This window comes from Martes martes (assembly GCF_963455335.1).
Source record: "Martes martes genome assembly, chromosome: X".
Lineage (NCBI taxonomy): Eukaryota > Metazoa > Chordata > Mammalia > Carnivora > Mustelidae > Martes > Martes martes.
In genome coordinates, this window is record NC_137897.1 from 40013720 (window position 1) to 40041169 (window position 27450).

The 27450-nt window shown below is 45.2% G+C and overlaps 1 protein-coding gene across 2 annotated transcripts in view; it reads right to left on the reverse strand.

Moving 5' to 3' along the window:
* SYN1 (synapsin I) overlaps positions 1 to 27450 on the reverse strand; it is a gene marked incomplete at its 5' end in the record, with an annotated part of 46530 nt that overhangs the window by 15536 nt on the left and 3544 nt on the right. For both annotated transcript variants that reach the window (XM_080795039.1, XM_080795038.1), the window contains 4 exons: positions 15972 to 16061; positions 16233 to 16389; positions 19125 to 19216; positions 19322 to 19379. In XM_080795039.1, coding sequence (XP_080651165.1) covers positions 15972 to 16061; positions 16233 to 16389; positions 19125 to 19216; positions 19322 to 19379 — 397 coding nt within the window. The remainder of the gene's footprint in view (positions 1 to 15971; positions 16062 to 16232; positions 16390 to 19124; positions 19217 to 19321; positions 19380 to 27450) is intronic.

Below are 27450 nucleotides of genomic sequence, written 5' to 3' on the forward strand. Positions count from 1 at the left end.
ACCTCCCCAAGCAGGAGCCCCTGGCAGGATTTCTGTCGTCCTGGGGTCCCTACATTCTCTGCATCGCTCTTCTTGAAGATCTACTCCAGTAAAGTGAGTCACACCCCGCCCCACCCCCAGCATTCCATGTGTCTGGGTGTGAATCTCTGCTAGGGACAGACGGATGGCTGAGAGGAAGCACGTGGGGATGACAACCCTGTGAGGTGTGCAGCATGGAGTTGAGGGGGGGCGGTCCCAGCTCAACAGGTGGCCGGGGGGCCTGCCCTCATCTGAGTCTTATCTGAGCCTCAATAATTCTCCCTAAAAAAATGGGCCTCAAGGTGCCTACTCAGAATCCTTCCGAGGTCCATGCTAGGGTTGGAGGATGGTTAATGCATGTGTTCGTCCCATGGGTATTTTTTTTCAGGTCAAAACACAAACGCTCATAAATAACAACTTCATGGGTAATATCACTAACAGTGACTTTGTTTCTAGACGGGCGACGTGTAGTGAATAAGAACATGAACATGAAGGCTGGAGCCAGGCCATTTGCATTCCAGTCCTGCCCTTTCCCTATACAAACCCTGTGTCCTTGGGGAAATCACATGACCTCTTTGTGCCTCAGTTTCCACATCTGTAAAATGGGGATAGAAAGAATGCCTAACTTAAACAATGAATACTGTTACGCTGAAAATAAATAAAAAATTAAAAAAAAAAAAAAAGAAAGAATGCCTAACTCGCAGGAACAGTGTGAGCAATAAATGAGGTCATATATAGCACTTACAAGTATTGGTTATCATTAGTAGTAGCAGTATGCCAAATGTAATTTCACATATAACAACAGTAGTGATCATTCTTATCAGTAACGATTATTTACAATATTGGAAATAATGTATAATATCAGTAGTAATAATTTAATGCACTCGGAAAACCTTAGTTTAACTTGCGATCCTGGTAACCTCCCCAGAGATGTTACAGATGTTTAATATGCTCGTTTGGGATGTTTTTTCTTATTGCTCTGAAACTTGTACATTTTTTCCCAGTGAGCAAGTCTCCCCGACCGAAAAACACCAACATTTTCAAAGACTTCTAAGGAAACCCTCCCCCCCACAGTGATAATGTTCCCCGCTATCAAGTCCTCACCGTGGACGACGAAATCACTGCACATACAAATCTCTTCTGTTGCCAAGACCACAGGTGACCAGTTTCTAAGTACTTGGTAAATCTTTTCTTGGAAAAGTTCCCTCTCCTCACTGTACAAATCCCCTCTTTCACAACTAGCCCCATAACAAATACCTCTGTTGAGCTACTGCCTTATTCATAAATACCCCATTGACATCTCCCCATTGGTGATGACCCACTGAAAAATCTCCCCATTTATAAATACCTGGCAGCAATCTATCACCCACTGAGGGATCCCAGGGACAAATATCTCTCTTCATAATTACCCATCATCTGCATATCCCCTACTGACCACCCAGTTCACAAATCTATTTATAAATGGCATATTCCCGATTTATGACATAATTCTCATGGACAATCTTTTTTTTTTTTTTTTTAGGATTTTATTTTGGGATGCCTGGGTGGCTCAGTCAGTTAAGTAACTGCTTTTGGCTCAGGTCATGATCCCAGGGTCCTGGGATCAAGCCCCATGTCGGGCTCCTAGCTTCTCCCTCTGCCCCTCCCCCTCTGCTCCTGCTCAGGCACTCTCTGTCCCTCTCTCAAAAATGAATAAAATTTTATTTTAAGTAATCTCTACACCCAACCTGGAGCTCAAACTTAGGACCCTGAGATCAAAAGTCACATGCTTCGTCTACTGAACCCAGCCAGTCACCATCCCCCACTGACAAGCTTTAAGGACAAATCACCCTATTCCTGTATCTCTACCCACCGACGTATCTCCTCATTCAGACAGGCCCATCAAAATGCTCCCATTGATAAACCCCCTTGTCAAATCTTCCCATTCAGAAATACCCACCACTGATCTCTATCTCATTGATTAGCCTGCTTGAAAATCTTTCCATTCATTGAGCCCCATATAGCCCCCTATTGATCGACCCTCATTGAAATTTCCCCATCCTTAAATACCTCCAGTTGGAAAAATCTCCTTGCTGGAACAGCTCCCAATGTATTACCAGATATGTTGAAATATCTCTCCCCAGCCCACCAATGACAGATGAAGAGGTATATTTCTTTTCTTTTCTTTTCTTTTTTTGTTTTGTTTTGGATTAAAAAAAAATTTAAGTAATTTCTACATCCAACCTAGGGCTTGAACTCAGAACCCTGAGATCAAGAGCCTCATGCTCCACTGACTGCGCTGACAGAGCCAGCCAGGCGTTCTACACGAAGAGACAGATTTCTATAATAAGACCAGCCCTTTCTTTTCCTCAGTAATGATGGACACCTAGGTCTCACCATCCAGCCCTGGATGCCTCCTCTATGGCAGTAGTGAAAACCCCAAAACCAACTCTTATCACACCGGAAATCTCGCTCCAAAGGAAACAATTAGGACACAGGTTGTCTTTCAGTGTGGGAATGAAGGTGGAGATTTTTGGAAAAAAAAAAAAAAAAGATAAGTTGAAAGTTTCTTTAAGAGGCCACTGGAACCTCAGGTAGACTGCCCAACTCCTGATCCCCACTCCAGTAGAAGGCCGGAGGTACGCTCCCTTGAAAGAAGAAAAGAGAGCTCACGTGGGCAGGAATACCCACGCCACACCTCCCTCTTGTTGATTATTTTTTTATAAAGTTTTTTTAAATTTATTTGACAGAAAGAGATCACAAGTAAGTAGAGAGGCAGGCAGAGAGAGCGAGAGGGAAGCAGGCTCCCTGCTGAGCAGGGAGCCCGATGCGGGCCTCCATCCCAGGACCCTGGGATCACGACCTGAGCCGAAGGCAGAGGCTTCAACCCACTGAGCCACCCAGGCGCCGCTCTTGTTGACTATTTATCTACCCCTGAACTTGGGCCTCCTGCTGAACCTTTGAGGAGAGCTATAGCTCTGATGGATGGAGGTGGGGCCACTGGCCAGAAGCCCAGACTCAGTGTCTTCCCTCACCCCCCCATGGGGCCTTCCCCTGGCCCCCGACCCCTGAAAAGCAGTAGTGTTAGAGAGGTCCTCCCTCAATCTTCTCCTGCTTAGGGGTGAGCTGGGCCTGAGAAAGACCATTTCTCAGCTCTAACCCCTACCCATGTCTCTCAGGCACCTGCCATGAGTCCCACCTTCCTTGCTGGTTCCTGCTTTGCTCCTGGCTCTGTCCGTGACCACCCCTGGGCAAGTCTTTGGATGCTACCATCCACACACCCCTACTATTTATTGTAACCCAGACATGGATAAGTCTGGCCAGACCTTGGAGAGGCCTCCAACACAGAGGCTCATGGTGAGGTTCCAGAAGGGAAGGTAAAGCCCCCTGAGGTGATAGAACCTGGAGGGGAGGTGCTCTGCAAACTTTTTTCAGGAGTCTTAGGGATGGTGGAAATCTTGCCTCAACCCAAAAGGGTTCCCTGACACATTTCTCCCATTCCTAGTTCTCATGGCTTAATTCCTGGGGCTAGTCCTCCTCATGTGGGACCATCATGTGGGAGACTTTGCCAACCTCTTCCTCACACCTGCCTCCCCACCAAAATATAAGCCCCTGACCCTGCTCTGGCGGAGGAAATGGGTGAGTCTCTGAGACTAAAAAGCTACTGATGTGATACTAAGACCTCGGTCCCTCACCCCATAAATTCTCCTTGGGGTACCTCTCCCTTTCCTTCTTTGTTTCACAAACAATCAAGGTTCCTAAAGGGGTCCTGAACCTCTGGTTCACAGGTGTACCCAAATATAAAGAGCAATGTGGTCTGTTCTATTTACATGCTCTCCAAGAACAGCTGTGGGGACATCCACGAGGAGAGTCTCTACCCTGCACGGACTCCTCATCCTCATGCTTCTCCCCATCTCAGCCCTGGAATTCCGTACCCCCTGCCCAGGGTATTTTTCCCACAAGTGTCCCCCCAGGATACTGTGCCCCCAGTTCAGGCCAATCCCAGCAAATTCTATCCCAATACCATAGTGTTCTGAGTCTTTGGGATTGACCACTCGCGGATCACATCCCTAGCCAAGGGACTTCTGGTCACACTTTACTGACCTCCAGGAGTCAGGCATGGCATTTGTCCTCTCTAGGCTCTGCGAGAGATGGGAACTTGCACTTCCGGAAATGAGTGGTGTATCCTCGGAAGGGGCTTTGAGAGGAGCCTATCAGGGAGGCTTCCTAAATATCTACAGGGAAGGGTGGCCCAGGGTGGGCGGTTGGGTGTTGAGTGTGTCTCTCAGGTGTGCATGGCCACGCGCCGCTCTTCCCTGTTCTTTCTGCTCCCCGCTCCCTCCCTGCATCCCCTGCTCCTACACCCTGTTCCCCGTCCCCTGCCCCCTGCTCCTCCTCCACGTTCCCTTTCCCTCTCCTTGCTTCTGCTCCCGCTCCCTCTCCTCGCTCTCTTCCACCCGCCCTGCTCCTCCCTGCTTCCCCACCATGAGCTATTCCCTTTCCCTCTTCCCTGGCCCCTCTGCCCATCCTTTGTGCCCACCACCCTGTCTCCTTGGAGCAAAAAGCTATGAGAACTGTGACGAGGGGTGCTCTGCCCAACCACTTCTACATGCCTTCCTGCCAGCATCCCCCCCACCCCGCCCCACAAAGCCACATCCGTAAGTCCCAACCTTGCACAGGGTCTGTGGAGGGACACCGGCTTATCTGAGCATGGGCAAGAACATGAAGCCATGAGGAGAGCCTGGGTGGCTCAGTCGTTATGCTTAAGCAGCTGCCTTCGGCTCAGGTTACAATCCCAGGGTCCTTGGATCCTGGATCCTTGGTCCTTGGTCCTTGGATCGAGCCCCTCATTGGGCTCCCCGCCCAGCGGGGAGTCTTCTTCTCCCTCTCCCTCTGCCCCTCCCCCCTGCTTGTGCTCTCTCTTGCATCCTCTCTCAAATAAATAAAACCTTAAAAAAAAAAGAGCATGAAGCCACGAACTTGGCTGCCTTCCCTGATGACCCAGTATCTTGAACCCTCACATACAACCGCCTTTTGCCTGGAGCCCGGCCTTCTACTCAGCCACAGCGAGTCAGGGACTCTCCACCTTTCTCACTTGCAAGACTCCTCAAGCCCACCAACTTCCCACTACTGGCCCCTCAAGCCTCCCACAGACCATCGCCTTCTACCTGTGCTAGGGATCTATCTGGTGACGTCGTATTTCTTTGTCTGGACACAAACAACAGGAATGCATTCACTTTGCGACAATGTAAGGAGCTGCACACTCGGGACGGGGTCCTCTTTCCTGGACTTGTCATATCTCCGTGAGATTGGCCCCTCCAAAGAAAACTCCCCAACCTCTTGACGCGTCTCCCACGTGCCTTCCTTCACTTCCTTACTTACTCCTGCCCTCTCTTTTTTCACACAATCCTTACATGCCTGACTCTGTTGATTCACACTCCCAAGCACCTGTCTCCTTCCCCACAGCACGGAATCCATGAATCCTGGGCCCAGAGAAGGGACTGGATCCTGAGAAGCCTTGGGATCAGACTCCCCTGTTCTCCTGGGAACCCTCCATACATACTCACTGAGCCATATATCGCCTGGAGTGTAGGAAGCAAGGGAGGGGAAGCAACCCTGACCATTCCTGGTGCCCTGCAGCCTGGATGGGAGTCAATGGTGTAGTGGAGTCAGAGTCTCCATAGGTGCCTCCCACAACGTGATGGAGGTTGGGCAACCTTCCCACCAGAGCTTCAGAAGTACGGGGTGGGGAAGACGGCTTCCACAAATCCAGGCCTAGCTTACGCCCCTCCATGCTGCACGCTGGGATGGGGGACAAAAGAGGAAATGTGAGTGGCAAGCTAGCCTGCGGGAAGTCCAATGCCCATGCGATCCAGCCGCCATCATCGCCCGCCATTAGCTCTGTCTTCTTCCCGGCCTCTTCGGTCCTGTTCCTTCTGCCTATGTATAGCTACAGAACAGCCAGGAGGTGGGACTGCCCTACTAGGTATCAGTAGTCAATGAGAAAATATAGTCATTAAGCTAGGGTTGCCCCAGGACAGATGTAAAGAAAGTGACCAATGGACTGGATCAGAGACCAGAACTGGCCCCCATTAACACATGAGATTTGGGTACATGGCAGAGGTGGCATACCAGATCTGTGGGGGAGGAAAGGAAAGATATGAAACTGGATCTCAACCTACTTCACCCTGTATAGGAAAATCAATTCTAAAGAACACACGTAATAAAGACATTTGTGAGAGTGCTTCTTCTTCGCTATGTGAAGAACGGTGTTACATAAGTGAATGGACGTTTCAACCATCCTGCAGTGCATGTAGAGAAGTGTCCAAGAACACATGTAATAGAGATGTCTATAAGAGTGATATAAAAAAGGGAAAAAATCCATTTCAGACGAAGGATTTAAATGTCAAAAACAAAGCTTGCCACTTTTATCATCCACTAGATTCCCATATGTACATGGATCTATATCTGGATTTTTAATTTTTCTTTTAGTCTGTCAGACTGCCCGTTCATATGTCAACATCATATTGTTTAAATTAGAAAACCTTCATAGAATGTTCATTGGCAGAGGCATTAGACTCCCTCAAGGCTGTTAGGGCTAATTACCCCCACCCCCCATTATAGCTTTTCTTTTTTTTTTTTTTAAATGGATATTCTTCCATGTTTGCATTTTCATGTGAAGTTCACTATCAACTTTTATCAGTTGCAGATAAAAGCTTATAGGTATGTTTCTGGGGATCACATTGCATTTATAAATGAAGACTTGAGAAGGGAAACTGACATCTTTATGATACTAATTCATTCTATTCAAGAACAAGCAATGTCTTTGCTTTTGTGTGAGTCTACCTTTGTGTCTTTCAGGAGTGTTTTAAATTTTTCTTCATATAAGTTTGCATTACTCCTTGTTGACTTTATCCTGACAGATCTTATCCTTTTTTGTTACCATAGATAGTGTTTTCCCTTATATTATGTTATATCTGGTTCTTTGTGTGTGTGAAAACTAATTTCTACATATTGATTTTATATTTTGCTGTATTACTGAATTCTTTATTGTTTGAATTAACCTTATTATTGGTTCTCCTGGGAATTTCCAGGTATACTATTGGTATTGTCTTAAATAGAGATATTTTTAGGGACCCTGGGTGGCTCAGTCAGTTAAGTGACTGCCTTCAGCTCAGGTCATGATCCCGGAGTCCCAGGATCTGAGTCCTGCAACAGGCTCCCTGCTCAGTGGGGAGTCTGTTCCTCCCTCTGACCCTCCCCACTTTAGTGTTCTCTCTCTCACACTCTCTCTCTCAAATAAATAAACAAAATCTTTAAAAAATAGAGATATTTTTGTATCTTCTTTACCCAGTCTTACATCTATAATTATTTTTCCTAGTCTAACTGCATTGGTCTAATACCTCTAAGTACAACTTTGAAAAGGAGTGCAGACAGAGGGCACTGCCTTGTTTCTGATCTTAGTGGAAATGCCTTCCATGTTGTCTCATTAAGTTGATGATAACTTTAGAATTGATGTATACAAATTTTATCATGTTAAGAAGTTATCAGTTGATTTCTATTTTTGAATGATCATATCAGAATTCTGCCAAAGTCTTTTATTTTTTTATTTTATTTTTTTAAAAGATTTTATTTGTTTATTTGTCAGAGAGAGTGAGCACAGGCAGACAGAGACAGAGGGAGAAGCAGGCTCCCTGCTGAGCAAGGAGCCTGATGTGGGACTCGATTCCAGGACCCTGGGATCATGACTTGAGCCGAAGACAGCCACTTAACCAACTGAGCCACCCAGGCGTCCCTCTGCCAAAGTCTTTTAAAATATCTATGGAAATATCATATGGTTTTCTCTTTAGACCTATTAATAAATTGTATGATATTAACACATTACTTATAAAGAACCATCCTTGCATTCCCAGAAGGAAACTCACTTACTGGGTTATGCTTATTATTTTCTTAATGTAGTTTTGAATTAATTTGCTAAAATTTCAGTTAGGATTATTGCATTGTTATTAACAAGTGAAAATAGTCCATGCTTTTTTGAGTGCAATAAATGTTATAATTGCTTTAGAAAAACCATGTGGAAATTTCTTTTCATTCTCTGTTCTCTGGAACGATTTATTTGGCATTAGGATTAACTGCTCCGTAAGTTTGGAGACTTCTCCTGTGAAACCATCTGGGCCCGATGCTTTTTTATGAAGCAGTTTCTTACTCACTTTCTCTTTTGTTTTATGGAAATTGGTCTTTTAAGCTCTAATGGGGTCAATTTTGGTAAATTGTGCTTCTTTAGGAAATTATCCATTCTGTCTAGGTTTTTAAATTTTATCCATGTATGCTTTTTAATATTTCGACTTGTGGAGCATGCTAATGTCTTACATGAAAAAATATACAATGAAGTCATAGATAGGGAAAAGACTAAAATTTAATAGAAAGAGAAACAAATTATATTTGAAATACAATGAATAAGGTAATCATGCTGAACGAAAAATAAAATAACCAAGAAACTTTTGAATATAACACTTTGACTGTACATCCTCATCTAAAGACCTAAAAAGGGCAAACAAATCTCAGGCTTTTAGTTTGTTTTTTGTAGTGGTGTGGATGTTGAAATTCTAAAAGTATATTCTATGTATTGTGGGACTGAGCAAATGAGAAAACACACTGATGATATTGGAGGCTAGGGTTCTCACTGTTATAGAAGAAAAATATAAGTATAGACTGGGGGAAAGCTAGATAGGACCCTGTGATGTGTTGGGTTACAATTAGAGGTATCAGTGTGAACACATTAAAAAATATATATATATATATATGTATATATATATATATATAAATTTCTTAGCTCTATATAATGAGAGGGCCTAGAAGTAAAGATATTCTGGTATCAATGAGTACATCTGGCTCCCACACCCTGGTTTTGAAGTGCTATCATCTTAGGGCTGGGGTGGGAAAGAGGAAGGTGTGTCTGGAAGTGATGTCAGTGGAATGCCAGAGTAAGGGCCTATAAAGCAATGGGAATAAAAGCATATTCCATAAAAATTCCATATTCCATAAAAGCAATGGGAATACTGGCAAAAGTTGTCAAAATTAATTTTTTCAGAACTCTAAAAATTGGCCAAAGGCTTATAATAATTCAGGAAGCATCTATTCAAGAAAAATGGCTGAATCTCAGTAAGAACAGTATGCTTTGTGGCATTCGGACTTTCTCTGATTCCATCACCTTCTCCCTACCTCCACAACAGCCTTGAAAATCAACAGTCTTGTAGTCCTGATGAAAACCAGCAGCCTATCAGCCAGAGTGGGAGGAAGAACAGGGTTGGAATTTCCTCCAAAAGTCCCATTTCTAGAGAACTATCTTTATTTGACCTGTCTGGCACTTTCCTAGAAAACTCCATTCACAGGGCTTGTCTATTTGATTTGACTCAGAGTTCACCTAGTGTGAACAGCTTTCCCTGGGGTTTTTTTTCCAAAAACAATCAGTAGCAATTGTTTAGCACAGCAAGTGCTGGAGGCAGTGATTATAGTTAGGACAAACATTACAAGCAGACCGAAAAACCTAACAGGAGAAGTTGGGTAAGGAGATCTTCATAGGAAGCTTTGAAAAACACTGACAAATTCCCAGGAATCTAGAAAACCACAAATATGCCCAAGGCTGTGTACATGCTCAGGATCTCTGGCTGACCTTGAGGCTCTGCAAAACCGGGAAGTAAAGGCTAAGGCAAAGTTGTAAACAGCCTGCCAGAGCATTGAGGGCAGTCCCCAACAGGCGCACAGGGTCCATCAGCAAAGCAGGTTCAGAGAGAACACACCTCAACATAATTAAGCCCTTACATGAAAAGTCCATGGCTAACATCTTACTCAATGGGGAAAAACTGAGAGTTTTTCCTCTAAGATCAGGAACATGATAGGGACGTCCACTCTCACCACTTTTATTCAATATACTACTGGAAGTCCTAGCCACAGCAATCAGACAAGAAAAAGAAATAAAAGTCACCTGAATTAGTAAGGAAGAAGTAACATTTTCAATGTTTGCAGATGAAATGATATTATATATAAAAAGCCCTAAAGATTCCACCAAAAAACTACTAGAACTGATTGCTGAATTCAGAAAAGTCACAGGATACAAAATTAATATATAGAAATCTGTTGCATTTCTATACACTAACAATGAAGTAGCAGAAAGAGAAACTAAGAAACTAATTAAGAGAAATTAACAAACAATCCCATTTACAACTGCACCAAAAATAATAAAATACCTAGGAATAAACATAACCAAGGACATGGAAGACCCATACTCTGAAAACCATAAAACACTGAGGAGAGATATTGAAAATGACACAAACAAATGGAAATGTATTCCGTACTCATGGATTGGGAGAACCATTATTGTTAAAATGTCCGTACAGCCCAAAGCAATATACAGATTTAATGTAATCTCCATCAAAATGTCAATAGCATTTTCCACAAAACTAGAACAGATGGTCCTAAAATTTGTATGGAACAACGAAAGACCCCAAATAGCCAAAGCAATTTTGAAAAAGAAGAACAAAACTGACAGTATCACAATCCCAGATTTGAAGATATACTACAGAGCGGCAGTAATCAAAACAGTATGCTACCAGCACAAAATTGGACACGTAGATTAATGGAAAAGAGTAGAGAGTCTAGAAGTAAACCCACACTTATACAGCCAATTAATCTGTGAGAAAGGAGACAAGAATACACAATGGGGAAAAGGCAGTCTCTTCAACAACTGGTGTTGGCAAAACTGGACAGCTATATGCAAAAGAATGAAACTGGATCACTTTCTGACACCGTGCACAAAAATAAACTCAAAATGGATTGAAGACCTAAACGTGAGTCCTGAAACCATAAAATTCTTAGAGACATACACTGGCAATAATTTCTTTGACATCAGCCATGGAAACATTTTTATAGTTATGTCTCCTCAGGCAAGGGAAACAAAAGCAAAATTAGAGTATTGGGACTACACCAAAATAAAAATCTTTGGTACATCAAAAGAAACCACCAGTTAAACAAAAAGGCAACCTACTGAATGGGAGAAGATATTTTCAAATCAGTAGGGGTTAAACTGATAAGGGGTTTATATCCAAAATATACAAAGAACTCATATAGCTCAACACTAAAAGCCCACAAATAATCTAATTAAAAATGGGCAGAGGAGGGGCGCCTGGGTGGCTCAGTTGGCTGAGCAACTGCCTTCGGCTCAGGTCATGATCCTGGAGTCCCGGGATCGAGTCCCGCATCGGGCTCCCTGCTTGGCAGGGAGTCTGCTTCTCCCTCTGACCCTCCCCCTTCTCATGCTCTCTCTCTCTCTCTCAAATAACTTTTTTTTAAAAAGCAGCAAAAAAGAAAGATATTATTAAAAAAATGGGCAGAGGTCTTGAATAGATATTTCTCCAAAGAAAACATCCAGATGTCCAATAGACACATGAAAAGATGCTCAACATCATTAATCATCAAGGAAATGCAAATTAAAACCAGAATGAGATATCACCTCACACCTGTCAGAATGGCTAAAATCAAAAACACAAGAAATAAGAAGTGTTGGCAAGGATGGGGAGAAAAAGGAACACTCATGTACTGTTGGTGGGAATGCAAATTGGTGCAGTCACTGCGGAAAATAGTATGGAGGCTTTTCAAAAAATAAAAAATAGAATTATCATGTGATCCAGTAATTCCACTATGGGGTATTTACCCAAAGGAAAGGAAAAAACTAATTCAAAAATATATATCCCTGGGGCACCTGGGTGGCTCAGTGGGTTAAAGCCTCTGCCTTTGGCTCAGGTCATGGTCTCAGGGTCCTGGGATCAAACTCCACATCGGGCTCTCTGCTCAGTGAGGAGCCTGTTTCCTCCTCTTTCCCTGCCTGCCTCTCTGACTACTTGTAATCTCTGTCTATCAAATAAATAAATAAAATCTTTAAAAATATATATATCTCTAAGCTTATTGCAGCATTATTTACAATAGCCAAGATATGAAAGCAGCCCAAGTGTCTATTGATAGATGAATGGATAAAGAAATGCGGTATATTTACAAACAGGACAAACAGGATTGCTAGACGGGAGGTGACTGTGGGGATGGGGTAACTGGGTGATGGGCATTAAGGAGGACACCTGATGTTATGAGCTCTGAGTGTTATATGCAACTGATGAATTACTAAACTCTACCTCTGAAGCTTATAATACATTATATGTTAATTAATTGATTTTAAGTAAAAATAAGAAACAAAAAAGAATAAAAGAGATAGAAAAATATGCCTAGTGATGCCTGGGTGGCTCAGTCGCTTAAGCATCTGCCTTTGGCTCAGGTCATGATCCCAGGGTCCTAGGATCGAGTCCCGAGTTGGGCTCCCTGCTCAGGTGGGAGTCTGCTTCTCCCTCTGCCTGCCACTCCCCCTGCTTGTCCTTTTTCTCTCTTCTCTGACAAATAAATAAATACAATCTTTAAAATTGTTCATAATTTTTTAAAAACCCACATTCTTAAATACAGAGAACAAACTGGTGGTTTCCAGAGAGAAGGTGGGTTGGGGGGCGATGGACAAAATAGATAAAAAGGATTAAGAGTACACTTATCTTTGATGAGCACTGAGAGAGGTACAGAATTGTTGAATCATTATATTACACATCTGAAACTAACATATAACACTGCATTTTAATTATACTTCAATAAAAAATAAGTAATGAGGGGCCGTGGTGCCTGGGTGGCTCAGAAGGTTAAGCTTCTGCCTTCGGCTCAGGTCATGATCTCAGGGTCCCAGGATCAAGCCCTGCATCGGGCTCTCTGCTCAGCAGGGAGCCTGCTTCCCTTTCTCTCTGCCTGCTTCTCTGCCTACTTGTGATCTCTCTCTCTCTCTCTGTCAAGTAAATAAATAAAATCTTTAAAAAAATAAGTAATGAAGATAGAATGGAAATAAATGAAATAGAGAATAGAAAAACAATAGAGAAAATCAATGAAATCACAAGTTGGTTCTTTGAAAAAAATCAGCAAAATTGACAAACCTTTAGATTAAGAAAAATAAGAGAAAAAACTAATTATTAAAATAAGGAATGAAAGAGGGGAAGTAACTACTAACCCTACAGAATGAAAAGAAATTGAAGAGAGTACTATAAACAACTGTATGCTAACAAATTAGAAAACCTAGATGAAGGGGACGAATTCCTAAAAAGACACAAACTACCAAAACTGACTGAAGGGGCGCCTGGGTGGCTCAGTGGGTTAAAGCCTCTGCCTTCGGCTCATGTCATGATCCCAGGGTCCTGGGATTGAGCCCCGCATCGGGCTCTCTGCTCAGCGGGGAGCCTGCTTCCCCCGCTCTCTCTGCCTGCCTCTCTGCCTACTTGTGATCTCTCTCTCTCTGTCAAATAAATAAATAAAATCTTTAAAAAAAACTGACTGAAGAAGAACTAGAAGATCTGAATAATCCTGTAAAATCAGTAATAACAACAACAACAACACCCTACAAAGAAATGCCAGGAAGGGGCACCTGGGTGGCTTAGTCGGTTAAACGTTAAACGTTTACCTTTGGCTCGGGTCATGATCTCAGGGTCCTGGGATGAAGCCCCATGTTGGGCTCCCTGCTCAGCGGGGAGCCTGCTTCTTCTCCCTCTCCCTCTGCCCCTCCCCTTACTTGTGTGCTCTCTCTCTCTGTCAAGGAAATAAATAAGATCTTACTTAAATAAATCTTAAATAATTTAAGATCTTAAGATCAAGATCTTAAATAAATAAGATCTTATTTATTTCCTTGACAGAGAGAGAGAGAGAGAGAGAGAGAGACAGCAAGAGAGGGAACACAAGTGAGGGGAGAGGGAGAGGGAGAAGCAGGCTCCCCGAGAGCAGGGAGCCTGATGGAGGGCTCGATCCCTGGACTCTTGGATCATGACCTGAACCAAAGGCAGATGTTTAACTGACTAAGCCACCAGGCACCCTAAATAAATAAAATCTTAAAAAAAAGAAGAAGAAGGAATGGTCAGGACTAGATGTCGATGTCTTTACCTGCGCATTCTACAAGTATTTAAAAATAATTAACACTAATCTTCCACAGCTCTTCCCCAGAAGAGAAGGGACCACTATCCATCTCATTCTGTGAGGCTACTAGTACCCAGATACCAAAAACAAAGACATCATAAGAAAACTGTAGATCAATATCCTTTCCGATTATAGATACCATAATTCTCAACAAAATACTAAAAACTGAGTCCTAAAAAGGATTATACACCAGACCGAGTGAGAGATGGTCCAGGAATGCCAATGTGCCTCAACTCGCATGGAACTCAAGTAATGTAATACACCGTATTCACACAATAAAAGGAAAAAACCCACACGATCATATCAGTAAATACAGAAAAAACATTTGACAAAGTTCAACATCCTTTCATGATAATAATACGCCACAAATTAGGAATAGAAGGGAAATTTGTTAACACTGAGGGAGAAGTTAACGTATGTCAGACGCACTTGTTCTAACCACTTTACGGTCATCAAATAATTTAATTCTCACACCCACTCTGGGAGGCAGAACCTATTATTACCCCCATTTTGCAGGTGGGTAAACTGAGGCACGGAGCATTAAGTAACATTTTCTATGTTAGGAAGCTAATAAGTTGTAGGTCTCAGATTCCAGTATAGAAATTCTGGCCAGAGTCCACGCTCTCAACCACGGTCAGCTATTCTGTCCTCTCAAGGAACGTGAAATAATAATAATGATAAGCAAATTGGGTTTCCTAAGAACGAATGATTTGATCTTCATCTGTAAGAAAACTTAATTCGTAACACTGTTAACTTAATGTCAGTGGCCATAACTTGTAATACTGGTGAGAATTTTTAATATTGATACCAATGTTTATTTAACCAAGTTGGTAATGTTGGGTCAATATTGACATTTAACTGTAATTTAACTCACACAAGTAGTGTGATTATTTATATAAGCAAACATAATTTATAACATTGTTAAAATTTATAAAATTATAAAATTAGTTGTAAAGTTTGATGGCATCAGTAAACGTGATTCAATTTCTATTTGCAATTGAAATTTGATTCATAACTGTGGTACTCATAAATTATATTAGTACTTGTAACTTTAATATTAGTAATTATTCATAATATAAACTGGAGTTGTTAAAACCATATTAATGATTTCTATTAGAAGCTACCAGATAATTCAAAACATGGTTACTCATAATTCATATTAGTAATCTTAATTTGTAACACTGGCAGAAATTTGTAATATTAGTTATAATATTTGATATTAGTAATGATCATGCAATTTCTAGTAAGCATAATATAATTCAAAACAGAGACTTATAATTTATATTAGAGCATAATTTGTAATACTGATAATAATTTGTACTAATAGTTATGATCTTCAATGACACTAGTAATGATTATTCAATTTCTGTAAGGAACTGCAATTTGATTCATAACATGGGTCCTCATAATTTACCGCAATAACGGTAATTTGTAGTAGTAGTGCTAAGTTGTAATATTGGTGAGTTTATTTTACAATAATAGTAACCCACAATTCAATTGCTCCTGTTAAGCAATTTAATTTGTAACATCGCTAGTGATGATTTTCGTTGCCAATCCTCATTTGCAACATGGGTGACATTTCTATCACGAAGCATATTTGCTAATATAAGTAACCATGACTTGATTTCTATATGTAATATAATCTGATTCATTACATTAGCTCTGTTCGTTTACAGTAGAAGTTGATTTTTAATACCGGTGAGAAAAGATACTATAAGAAACAGGATCAATGACTGCAATCACACTTGTAAGCCCATCAGTAAATTCATGCTATTAATAAACCCGGTCGCGAAGCAACTTCACCCCCCCCCCACACACACACTGGCTGCGCTCCCTGACACCGTCGCCATTGCTAATAATGCGTCCCCTGGAAATAAGGTCGCAGTAGGCACGACGCTTTCCCCTCCTGCCCTTCCTACGGCCCCCAGACTCACCATCTCTTTGTGATTGGGGTAGAAGGTCTGATCGATAAGAGGGAATTCCTCTGTTCCCAGTTTCTTGTGCAGTCGAACCATCTGGGCGAACTAGGAGAGCCAGGAGAGATGGGTCAGCACGCCCTTCGCGGGGACAGAGTCTCTAAGCTGGGATTCTGAGCTTCGAGAACCCCCCCTCCCAGATGACAGGGATTTCGAAATCCCACACGCGTGCATACAGGAGATAGTCCCTCCGCCAGCAGCGCCCTTCCCGCCACTTACCACCCAGGGCTTGTCGCAGAAGTTGTAGACAGAGTGCAAAGAGTTGACGCTGGGGATCCCGGCATACTGCAGCCCGATGACCAGACTGCGGTAGTCTCCGTTCCGAGCCATGCTGAAGGCGTGCTGGCGGATCAGCACAAAGTCCGGCTTCAGAGACCTGGGGTGGCAGGGGGAGAGATGTCGAGGATACGCACCCCACCCCCCAGAGCTCCCCACCACCCTTAGAACAAAAACCACCTCTCGAAATCTCTGCAGCTCCTAGAAATTGCAAAGTGGTTGCTCAGGTCTGCGCGCACACACATGCAAGCTGTTTCCTCCCGCAGCAACACCCTTTCCACACTTTCCCACTATCTGGTGATCCCAGGGTCCTGGGATCCAGCCCCATAGCGAGCTCCCTGCTCAGCGGGGAGTCTGCTTCTCCCTCCCCTCTGCCTCTCCCCTTGCTCGCGCGGGCGCTCACGCTCTCGCTCTCTTTCTCTCTCTCTCTCAAACAAATAAAAAACAAAACCTTTTTAAAAATGTCTCTCACAGTATCGGTCTTCCTCCTCCAAACTGCAGACCCTTCCAGCATCCAACGATTCCTTTATCCCTTTGCTGCTATATATTTTTTCTTAACAACTTTACATTTTCTGATTTGTTTATTGCATGTATCCCACAGTAGAATACAAGGTCCGTGAGGGCAGAGGGGTTTTTTGGGGGCGGGGAGCAGGGGCTCTTTTGGGGGGTCAGTTTTCTTAACTGCCAGGTCCTCAGCACATGTAACAGGTCCAGGTGCACAATCAGCACTCAGTAAATATTTGTTGAATGTAAAATGCTGAGGGCAGCAGCTGGCATACTGTAGATGCTCAAGAAATATTTGCTGATTTAATATCTAAAAAGTTTGGCTTGCAGTCTGCTAGGACCCTTGGCTCTGCAGAAGAGAGGCGATCTTCCCACATTCTGTACCTCGTTTTATTTTTTTTTAAGATTTTATTTATTTATATGACAGAGAGAGATGAGAACGAGAGAGCAGAAGCAGGGGGAGTAGCAGAGGGAAAGAGAGAAGCAAGTCTTGGCTGGGCAGGGAGCCCGATGCAGGACTCGATCCCAGGACCCCAGGATCATGACCTGAGCTGAAGGCAGACGCTTAACCAACTGAGCCACCCAAGCACCCCCCTAATTTCTTTTTATTTATTTATTTAATATAGATTTTTATTTATTTATTTGAAACAGAGAAAGAGACAGCAAGAGAGGGAACACAAGCAGGAGAAGTGGGGGAGGGAGAAGCAGGCTTCATGCCAAGCAGGGAGCTTGACATGGGACTGGATCGCAGGACTCTGGGATCATGACCTGAGGCGAAGGCAGATGCTTAACTGACTGAGTCACCTAGGCGCCCCCCTAATTTCTTTTTATTTTTTTTTTTAAGATTTTTTTTTTTTTGACAGAGAGCACAAGTAGGCAGAGAGGCAGGCAGAGAGAGAGGGGGAAGCAGGCTCCCTGCCAAGCAGAGAGCCCGATGCAGGGTTCCATCCCAGGACCCTGGGATCACGACCTGAGCCGAAGGCAGAGGCTTTATCCCACTGAGCCACCCAGGCGCCCCTAATCGACATCTTTTATGCCTTAAACTTACACAGTGTTCTATGTCAATTTAAAATGAAATTAGTAGGGGGGCACCTGGGTGGCTCAGTGGGTTAAAGCCTCTGCCTTTGGCTCAGGTCGTGATCCCAGGGTCCTGGAATCGAGCCCCGCATCGGGCTCTCTGCTCAGCGGGAGCCAGTTTCCTTCTCTTTCTCTCTCTGCCTGCCTCTCTGCCTACTTGTGATCTCTGTCAAGTGAATGGATAAAATCTATTAAAAAAAAGATGTCGATTAGATACACTTATATATTGTAATAGAATTGTCACTGTAGCATTATTTAGCACTTCTATTATGTCACATAATTATCACTTCCTTTTTGTGGTGGGAATAATTAAGATCTGGCCTCTTAATAACTTCCATAATTAAAATACAATATTGTTGGGGCGCCTGGGTGGCTCAGTGCGTTGAGCCTCTGCCTTTGGCTCAGGTCATGATTCCAGGGTCCTGGGATCGAGCCCCGCATCAGGCTCTCTGCTCAGCGGGAAGCCTGCTTCCCTTCTCTCTGCCTGCCTCTCTGCCTACTTGTGATCTCTCTCTGTGTCAAATAAATAAACAAAAATCTTTTTAAAAAAAGATATAATATTGTTATCTATATTCACTATACTGTGCATTGGATCTCCAGGACTTATTTATCTTCCAGGTATAGGTTTATACCCTTAAACAACTCTTCTATTTTTTTAAAGATTTTATTTATTTATTTGACGGAGAGAGAGATCACAAGTAGGCAGAGAGGCAGGCAGAGAGAGAGGCGGAAGCAGGTTCCCCGCTGAGCAGAGAGCCCAATGCGGGGCTGCATCCCAGGACCCTGAGATCATGACCTGAGCTGAAGGCAGAGGCTCAACGCACTGAGCCACCTAGGTGCCCCTAAACATCTCTTTTATTCTATCACCCCTCAGTCCCTGGTAACCACCATTTTACTCTCTGTTTTTACGAGGTTGGCTTTTTTTAGATTCCACAGACAAGAGATATCATACAGTATTTGTCTTTCTCCGTCTGATTTATCTTACTTAGCATAATGTCCTCAAGGTCTATTCACGTTGTTGCAAAGGGCAGGATTTCCTTCTCTCTCGAGCCTAAATATTTCATAGTGTATACACACCACATCTTTATCCATTCATTCACTAGTGGGCACTTACGTTGTTTCCATACCTTGGCTATTGTAACATACCTAAGTTCCTGCTCCCAGGAGGATGGGTGGAGAGGTGGGGGACGCTCCCACAGCTCTAAGGGAGTCCTTATGCCTGTCCCATAACACCAAGTTCACCTCTCTGCTTACCGCACGACCTTCACCCCGTTCCGAAGAACTTCCATGTCCACAGAGAATCCACCATTGGCGTGAGCCACGAGGTTGAGATCAGAGAATTCAGCCTAGGAAGGAGAAAAAAGATCCGTGATTTACCCACATCACACCAAAACGACCATCCAGTTTTCGGTCTGGACAGCTGACCCCCAGCTCCATCCGCCCCAACTAACCTGTTCTACTTTAATGTCAACTTCTCCATGGATCTTCTTCCCTTTGAAGTATTTTGCCCTGGAGAGGAAAAGCAGAGCACAGCCATCAGTCTCAGGAAGTCAAAACCCAGGCCAGTTCCTTTGACCCTTTTGCCCCTTCAGAGCCATAAAGTGCTTCGTGATTGTTGAAACACTGCAAAGCTCGACAGTGCTTGGGGTACCCTAAGTTCTGTTGTGATCCCTTCCGGAGGTGTGTAAATGTCAGAGGACATTGTGAACTCTAAACGAAGTCCTCAAACCACAGCCGGCAGGCAGACATTCCCCAGAGGGTTGTTTGCTCATCACACCGCTCCCAGAAATGTTTTCTTCTAAAAGCTTTGCCAAAGGAGGAGTGCGCTCTGCAAGCGGTAATGTACTTTGGAATTGCATGGAGGTTTGTAAATGGCAATAAAACAAAGCAAAACAAAACAAAACACCAAAGAAACCAAAACAAACAAACAAAACCAAAAACCCGTAGAGAATATGTATACATGAAGTGTGCTGGGGGAATGCCTCAGTCGCCTGTGTCTGCTTGTGCATCCTGAAGGATCTCTCTGCGCCCTGGCCCTTCCCCATGGAGGATCACACTTGTCCACGCATGCCTGAGAGCTCTGAGGGACCCAACTATGGGTGGGCGACTAGATAAAAGAGGAGCAGATCGAGGGGTGCAGGCTGGCGCGCAGAGTGCGAGGGGGAAGCCACAGGAGGGAAAAGGGATAGAAGCAGCGGTGAGTGCGGCATGAACTCCCACCTCACTATCCCTGGGCCAAGCTGGGTTTCCAGCGGCATCCTTCCCCAGGCCCAGGATTCCTACCTAACAGGCTTCTCTACACGCAGAAGTTCATCTCCAGTCAGGGGTCTCAATCAAGAGGGATGAGGAAAGGAGGCACTCCCAGGCTTGTCTCTGACACAGACACCCACCCAGCATAAACGGGCCCTACAGACTTCATGGACAAACCCCAAAGACCCCAAGCACAGCCATTTTCTCCTCTCCCTCTCCCTCCCTCCCTCCCTCCCTCTCACAAGCACACTCCATTACTGACATTGTCCCCTCACAAGCGTTGGAGGAGAATTTCTCGGAGACCGACACATTTTTTCATTTATAAAATAATGATGAGTGTAGACTCTATCACTGTCTTTCAAAGTTTTAAAAAAAGATTTCATTTAATTTATTTGAGAGAGAGAGAGAGAGAGAGAGGGAGAAGACGAGTGGGGGAGGAGAGGGAGAAGCAGGCTCTCCTCCGAGCAGGGAGCCCCATGCAGGGCTCGATCCCAGGACTCCCAGAATCATGACCTGAGCTGAAGGCAGATGCTTAACTGACTGAGCCACCCAGGCACCCCATATTTCAAACTTTTTTGACCCTGAGTGTAGTGAATACTGTGGTGCTCTGCTCAGATGGCCTCTTCACAGCCAATGCACTCTGAGTGTCAGCTGGTGACATCTTAGGGCTATGTCCCACTGGGAACTGTCTTCTCTCGTAGAGAATTGCCTTGGTCAAGGTTAGATCTACTTTAGGCAGCCCGTGTCTTCTCTCTGGTCCATGGGTGAGTACAAAGGCTAGCCTCTTGGCCTCAGTATAGGCTGACTCTGAAGGACCATCCCACCTGCAGGGGTTCCCCCTAGTCAGTCTCTGATGCAGCTGCCTTGTGGACCAGCTGCCCCTTCTGCCCAACCCTGCCCTTCTTACAGGGGTTGATCCTAAAGGCACTCCCCAGCAAGCCTCCTGCATACAAATGCCTGCCTCGAAATCCAGTCCCAGAGAACCCATCCTAAACCAGTGTGCCAGAAATGTCAAGCCACAAAAAAGGACTCTAATGCCATTCTGGAATTGGGTCACCCAGCAGCCAGCAGGCAAGGAGGAACCCTCCTTTGTTGGGTGGGCACGGAGAGCCACCCACATACTGTAGCCACATAACACACTCTGCCGCAGGTCTGGGCTGTGGTACCAGCAGGATACCACTCACACCCTTATGTTCTGGCACATTCCATGATACTGGACGTGTCCATGGTGGGAAAAGAGGCAGTGTGGAGTTCATTCTCATGAGCATAAGAATTACAGTGTGGCACCCCCCGGGGTGTGGGGGTATCAGTAACTTTTACTGAGGGTCAACTGTAATGAGATCCTGGCAGAAGGGAGTGCACCAGTTGGTGAAATGTCCCTGGTACTCTAGAGGCCTGGGGGAAATGGTCAGCAGACTCCGGTGACTGTTTGCTAAACGCCAATGATTAGCTGAAGAAAGATGGGATATGTTCAGGGTGAGTGATCCCTAATCCAACGCAAAATGTGGAAGCCAGAGGATCCCCTTGGTTACATTTAAGGAAACCCTAATCCTCTGCAACTGGAGGGCAGGCGTTGGGGAAGACCAGGGACTTAGGGCATGATCCTAAGTGTAACAAAACTTCAGAGGAGGTTGAATTCTCAAGCCTAGCACATCTCTTATGTCATGATCAGGGCCCTAATAGGCCAAGAGTGAAGCCCTTAGACTCGGGATGGGGATATCTGGGAAGATGCAGGTAATAGCTTAAACTTATTGATTCACCGGAACCGACTGGGCCTGCAGAGGTAGGCTTCTCCTCCTCGTTAGAATATAGACCTTCCCTCTGCTTGAAGGTAATACAGAGGACTTGAATGAAGCAGGTGCCTTTTTTTTTTTTAAAAGATTTTATTTATTTATTTGACAGAGATCACAAGTAGGCAGAGAAGCAGGCAGAGAGAGAGGGGGAAGCAGGACCCTGCCGAGCAGAGAGCCTGATGCGGGGCTCGATCCCAGGACCCTGAGATCATGACCTGAGCCAAAGGCAGAGGCTTTAACCCACTGAGCCACCCAGGCGCCCCAAGCAGGTGCCTTTTAAAACAATGCTCGCCCCTTTCACAACCTCCCTCCCTCCCCTCTTAGCAACCAGATCAATAAGCAGGGTCAAATCCTAGTAGGTCTGATTGGAGAGGTACATTTGCAAAGGAAGGAAACAGTATACAGAAGCTGAAAAATCTGGCCAGTATGTACTGACAAGAGCTGTAAAAGTATGCAAGAAGCTGGGTCCTAAGGACAACGGACCAAGGAGGTGGAACATGAAGTTGGAGCACTCTCCCAGGACCCAGAACTGGAAACCCTGGCAAGGACCGTTGGATGAGTTGTGGAGGCTTGGAGAAAAGAGTGGCCCACACCAAGTGAAGCAGAAATGCCAAATCTTCCATGGCAGACTGTGGAAGAAAGGATCAAAGGACTCAAAGAAGCAGACATGTTAGAGAAGTTATGCTACATGAGTCTAGGAAACTCATCAGCTGACTCTGTTCTATGGGAAGGGCCAGAGGATCTACCCAACTTACAAAATCAATAAGGAATATGCTGGTAAGAGTGGCACCAGCCGGGCTGAGAAGCACAGTAGTGGGAAGGTGGTAACTGAAGTCCTGTCCCACGTCCTGTTCGCAGTGGGTCCCCTGGGTCCACAGGTCCACCCCATGGTCACTTCTCCAGTCCGCAAATGCATAATTAAACTGGACATATCTGTAGTTGTCAGAGCCCCTACGTGGGTTCCTTGGCTTGCGGGGTAAGAGCTATTGTGGTGGGAAGGTCCAAATGGACGCCTCTAGAACTACACCCCCCACCCCGATCAAATCAGCAAATCCAAGCTAAGATTATATCTATCCCAAGGGTGATGGTGGAAACTAGCGCTACTTTGAAAGATCTAAGGGATGCAGGGTGTTAGTCCCATCATATCTCCCATGGAATGGACTAGTTCGGCTCCTGGAGAATGTCTGTAGACTCTTGCAAGCTCGACCAAGCAGTATCCCCAAGGGAAGCAGCTATACTGGACAGGCTGCCATTGTCAGAGCAGAACTCGGGTCCAGCAGGTAGCCGCTGACTTCCTGAATGCACTCTTCTATTCTGACCAGAAAAGAGGATCACGTTCACATGGGACTGACAGCAATATCTGTTGAAGGTCTTGCCGTGGGGTCATGCTGTCTTTCTCACCCTGTGTCGTTCTATGGTCCAAAGGCACTGGGCCATCTGGACATCCCCCAGGATGTCACAAAGGACCGCTCTATCAATGGCATCTTATTGACTGGGCGAGACAAGCAAGGGATGAGTAGCACGTTGTCTGGCTAAGATGTATGCTCTCCAGAGGGCAGGAGATGAACCCTACAAAGACTCAGGGGTCTGGAACATAAGTAAAAGTTCCAGGGGTCCAATGGCCCAAGGCAGGCCCAGGACAGCTCCCTCTAAATAATAGGGCAAAGCGTCACATCTCGCACCTCCCGCCACGAGGAAAAGCACAGAGCACTTGGTAGGCATTGTCAGGTTCCAGAAGCAGCCTATCCCGCACCTGAAGATACTACTCTGATTCCTATTTCAAGGGGAGCATTAGGCTGCCCTCCCTGAACGGGGGCCAGAGCAGAAAGGGATCCGCAGGAGGGCCAGACCATGGGGCCAGCCATCTTTCCACTTAGGCCATATGACCCTGCAGATCCTATGATACCGGATAAGCCAGTAGTGGGAAAAGATGCAATGTGGAGCTTATGGGAAGTGTGAGTGGGAGGCCCTTGGGGGTTCTGGAGCAAGGCCAGGCCATCTGCAGCAGAGAATCACGTGACTCTTGAGAACCACTTTCTGGTGCCCTACCAGGCTCTGGAAGAGACAGAATGCATGGCTATGGGGCACCAAGCGATTGTGCCTCTGGGTGCCCCTCGTGAGCTGGCCCACCAAATAATAACATCACATGGACCCAGCAGCTGGGATCAGGCTCAAGCAGGACTGAGCAAGCTAACTGAACAGGTAATCCCGATGCCCGTGTCACCCATCCTGGTGCCCCGGTGTCTCCCTCAGCTCGCCAAGGGGACCCCTCACAGCCAGCGGCTGAAGGAAGGGAGAAAAAGCCTCAGCTTGGTTCACAAATGGACTGGCTTGGTATGTGGGGAGAAGCCAAAAAGGGACAGAGGCTGTGTCATAGCCCCACTCAGGGTGGTTGTGGAAGACAGTGGCAGAGCTCCCAACAGGCAGAGCTTTGGGCTGGGCCCCCGGTAATCTACTTAGCAAGGAAAGGGAAATGGCCCACGATTAGAATATACATTCACCGGTGGGCCACGGTGGGTGGCTTGGCTGATTGGAGGCCTTGAAGGAAAAATATTAGGAGATCAAGACAAGGAGTATTATGCTAAATAAAATAAGTCAGTGGAGAAAGACAAATACCATATGATCTCACTCCTAGGTGGAATTTAAGAAACACAACAAATGAGCAAAGTGTAAAAGGGGGGGGACTCTTAACTATAGAGTCCTAATAGACTCTTAACTATAGAGAACAAACTGATGGTTACAGGGGTGGGAGGGCAAGGGTGAAATAGACGATGGGCACTGGGCGACGTAAGGAAGTGCTGACTCACTAGACTGTAGACCTGACACTAATTATCACACTGTGTGTTAACTAGCTGGAATTTAAATAAAAACTTTAAAAAAAGAAGATCAGGACAAGGAGGTCTGGGGCACAGAAACGTGGGTGGACATGGGAGTGGGCAAAAAGTGAGGAGCGAAGATCTGTGCATTGTGTGTTAACACCCACCAGACAGCATCCACAATGGAAGAGGCACTAAACAACCAGGTAGACGGAATGAGTCAGCCCGATGATGTCAGCCAGCCTCTCAAGTCGGCCACCCCAGTGTGAGCAGACGGGCCCATGAATGAAGTGGCAAGACAAGCAGAGAGTGGCTCTAAGTGGGGCCAATGGCGTTATTGCTGGAGGTCCAATCTTTCAGCAGCAGAGACCAACCCTGAGCCCGTGACACGGCACTGTCCCTATCCCTTAAGAAGCCTAGCTAGCCACTTGGTGGCGAGCTGACTCCATTGGGCCCCATCCACCCTGGAAAGACGAAGGATTCATTTTGACAGGAATATTGTATATGGGGGGTTTGTTTTTCCCGACCGCAGGGTCATAGCCAGTATCACTGCCCGAGGGCTCACCTAATGTTGGAGCCACCGGTATGAGATCCCTCATAACACTGCATCAAATGGAAGGACACACTTGATAGCAAAGGAGGTCCTGAAGCAGGCCCATGACCTTGGAGTTGATTGATGATGTTATACATCACAGCACCCAGGAGCTGCTGGCCTGGAACATCTTGCAGCCAGGGCGAAGATGCTAGCTTGGACATGATACTGTAAAAGAATGGGGCACCGTCCTCCAAAGTACCCAAAATCAGCGGCCCATTCTTTGCTCTGTGTTCCCAGTAGGTAGAACATACGGGTTTGGGAACTCGGAGGAGAAAGCAGGAGGGGCCCAGCTTACCATCACTCCCAGTGATCCACTTTTGGAACGGGTGCTTCCTGCTCCCTCAAGGCTCTGCAAGGTTAGAGGTCCTGGTTCTCCAAGGGGGAACACCGCTACCAGGGGACACAGCAAGAATCCTATTACATTCGAAGCTACGGATGCCACCTGGACACCTAGGTTTCACACGCCAATGAATATGAAGAGGAATGAAGAGGAATGAATCACTGTCTTCACAGGGGTACGTGGCCTTGAACATCAGGAGGAGGTGGGGTTGTTATTACATGGCGAGAGCGGGGGGTGGGGAGAGATATGTTTGGCACACAGGAGATCTTCTCGGCTGTCTGTGGGTACTCCTTGCACAGCTCTGCAGGGAAATGAGCAAGGACAGTGGCCACAGCCTGAGAAGGGCATGGGGACCAAGGGCTCAGGGATCCCTCAAGGATGAGGGAATGGATCACTCATCAGGTAAGCCACAGAGACCAAGAGAGGCGCTAGCTGAGGGGGAGGGGAATCTAGAATGTATGGTAGAAGAAGGAAAGGGAAGAAGCAGATCATTTATTTCTGCAGCAGTGGAGGCTACTAACCCGTTCTCTTTCAAGCTTCCCCGCCCCCCCACCCCGCCCGAAAACCTGACCAATCACAATCCTGGAGATGCTGTGCCCAGATGGGGTGATTAACTTAATCTAAGAAGTGAATCTGAGCAGTATAAGGAGTGGACTCTGTGCTCCCCTCAAATCTTCCCCCACTCCCATTTGCTCTCCGCACCCGCCCTCCAACCCCCACACCATGCGGCTCACCTTCAAGCCTTCCTATCTAGTTCCCAACTTGCGGGGAAATTTGCTGCGGAAGGCTCACGGTGCTCACTGGGAGTCCCTCACTGGGAACTGCCTTCTGCAGCAGGGGTCTGCCTTCCCCAAGAGAAGGCCTCCCTCCAGGGGGCAGCCCATGCCTAATGATTGACTGATGTAAGAATACAAAAGCTTGGACACCACCCCACCCCCCCCCAAGTGAAGCTCTCTCTGAAGGGCCATCCTAGCTCCCTAGCTCCCCCCAAGGGTTGGCTGAGGCTTCTGTTGTGGCTGCATCATAGCTCAACCTTTCCCTCCACTAAATCCTGCTTCCCTCACTCCTCCTCCGCAACAGGTGTTGTTCCCAAGAGCTCTCCCCAGTCAATCTGCACACAAACCTCAGAGTCTCAGGGCCTGCTTCCAGGGAAGTCTAAGAAAAGAAGCCACAAGAAGAGATATAGTTTATATAACCCACTGTATACATAGATACATAATAACCTACCCTATATATGTAATATATGTTATATGACATCTCTACTGTTACACAGCAAATATAATATTGTGTGGCTTATGTAACATATCATATATTACATATTACACACTAACCATATATGTACCTAGAAGGTATATAAACATATCTATAGAACTGGAATGAAACTTTCAGTAAATGATTACCTTTACTATGTGCAATGGAGTCTGATATTTTCTATTCTATTTTATTCCATTTCACGAAGAAAAACACACACATATGTGTGTATATATATATATATATGTATTATGTACTATAAACCTATTATATAGCAAATGTATGATAGAGCATATGCCACATATAATATATGGCATACATTACTGATTATATTTTCCTGGAGTAACAGTTCCACTAAATGGTAATAATCCCACTTACTATGTGTAATATATTTCTTGTTAGATTCTATTTTCATTTATACTACTGCATGAAGAAAATGAAATCCTGGTTACAAGCCAGTAGGTGACCTGCAGTTTGAACTAAACACTCGGCTACATTATCTCTAAAAGGGGGAGATGATTCTCAACTCAGAGTT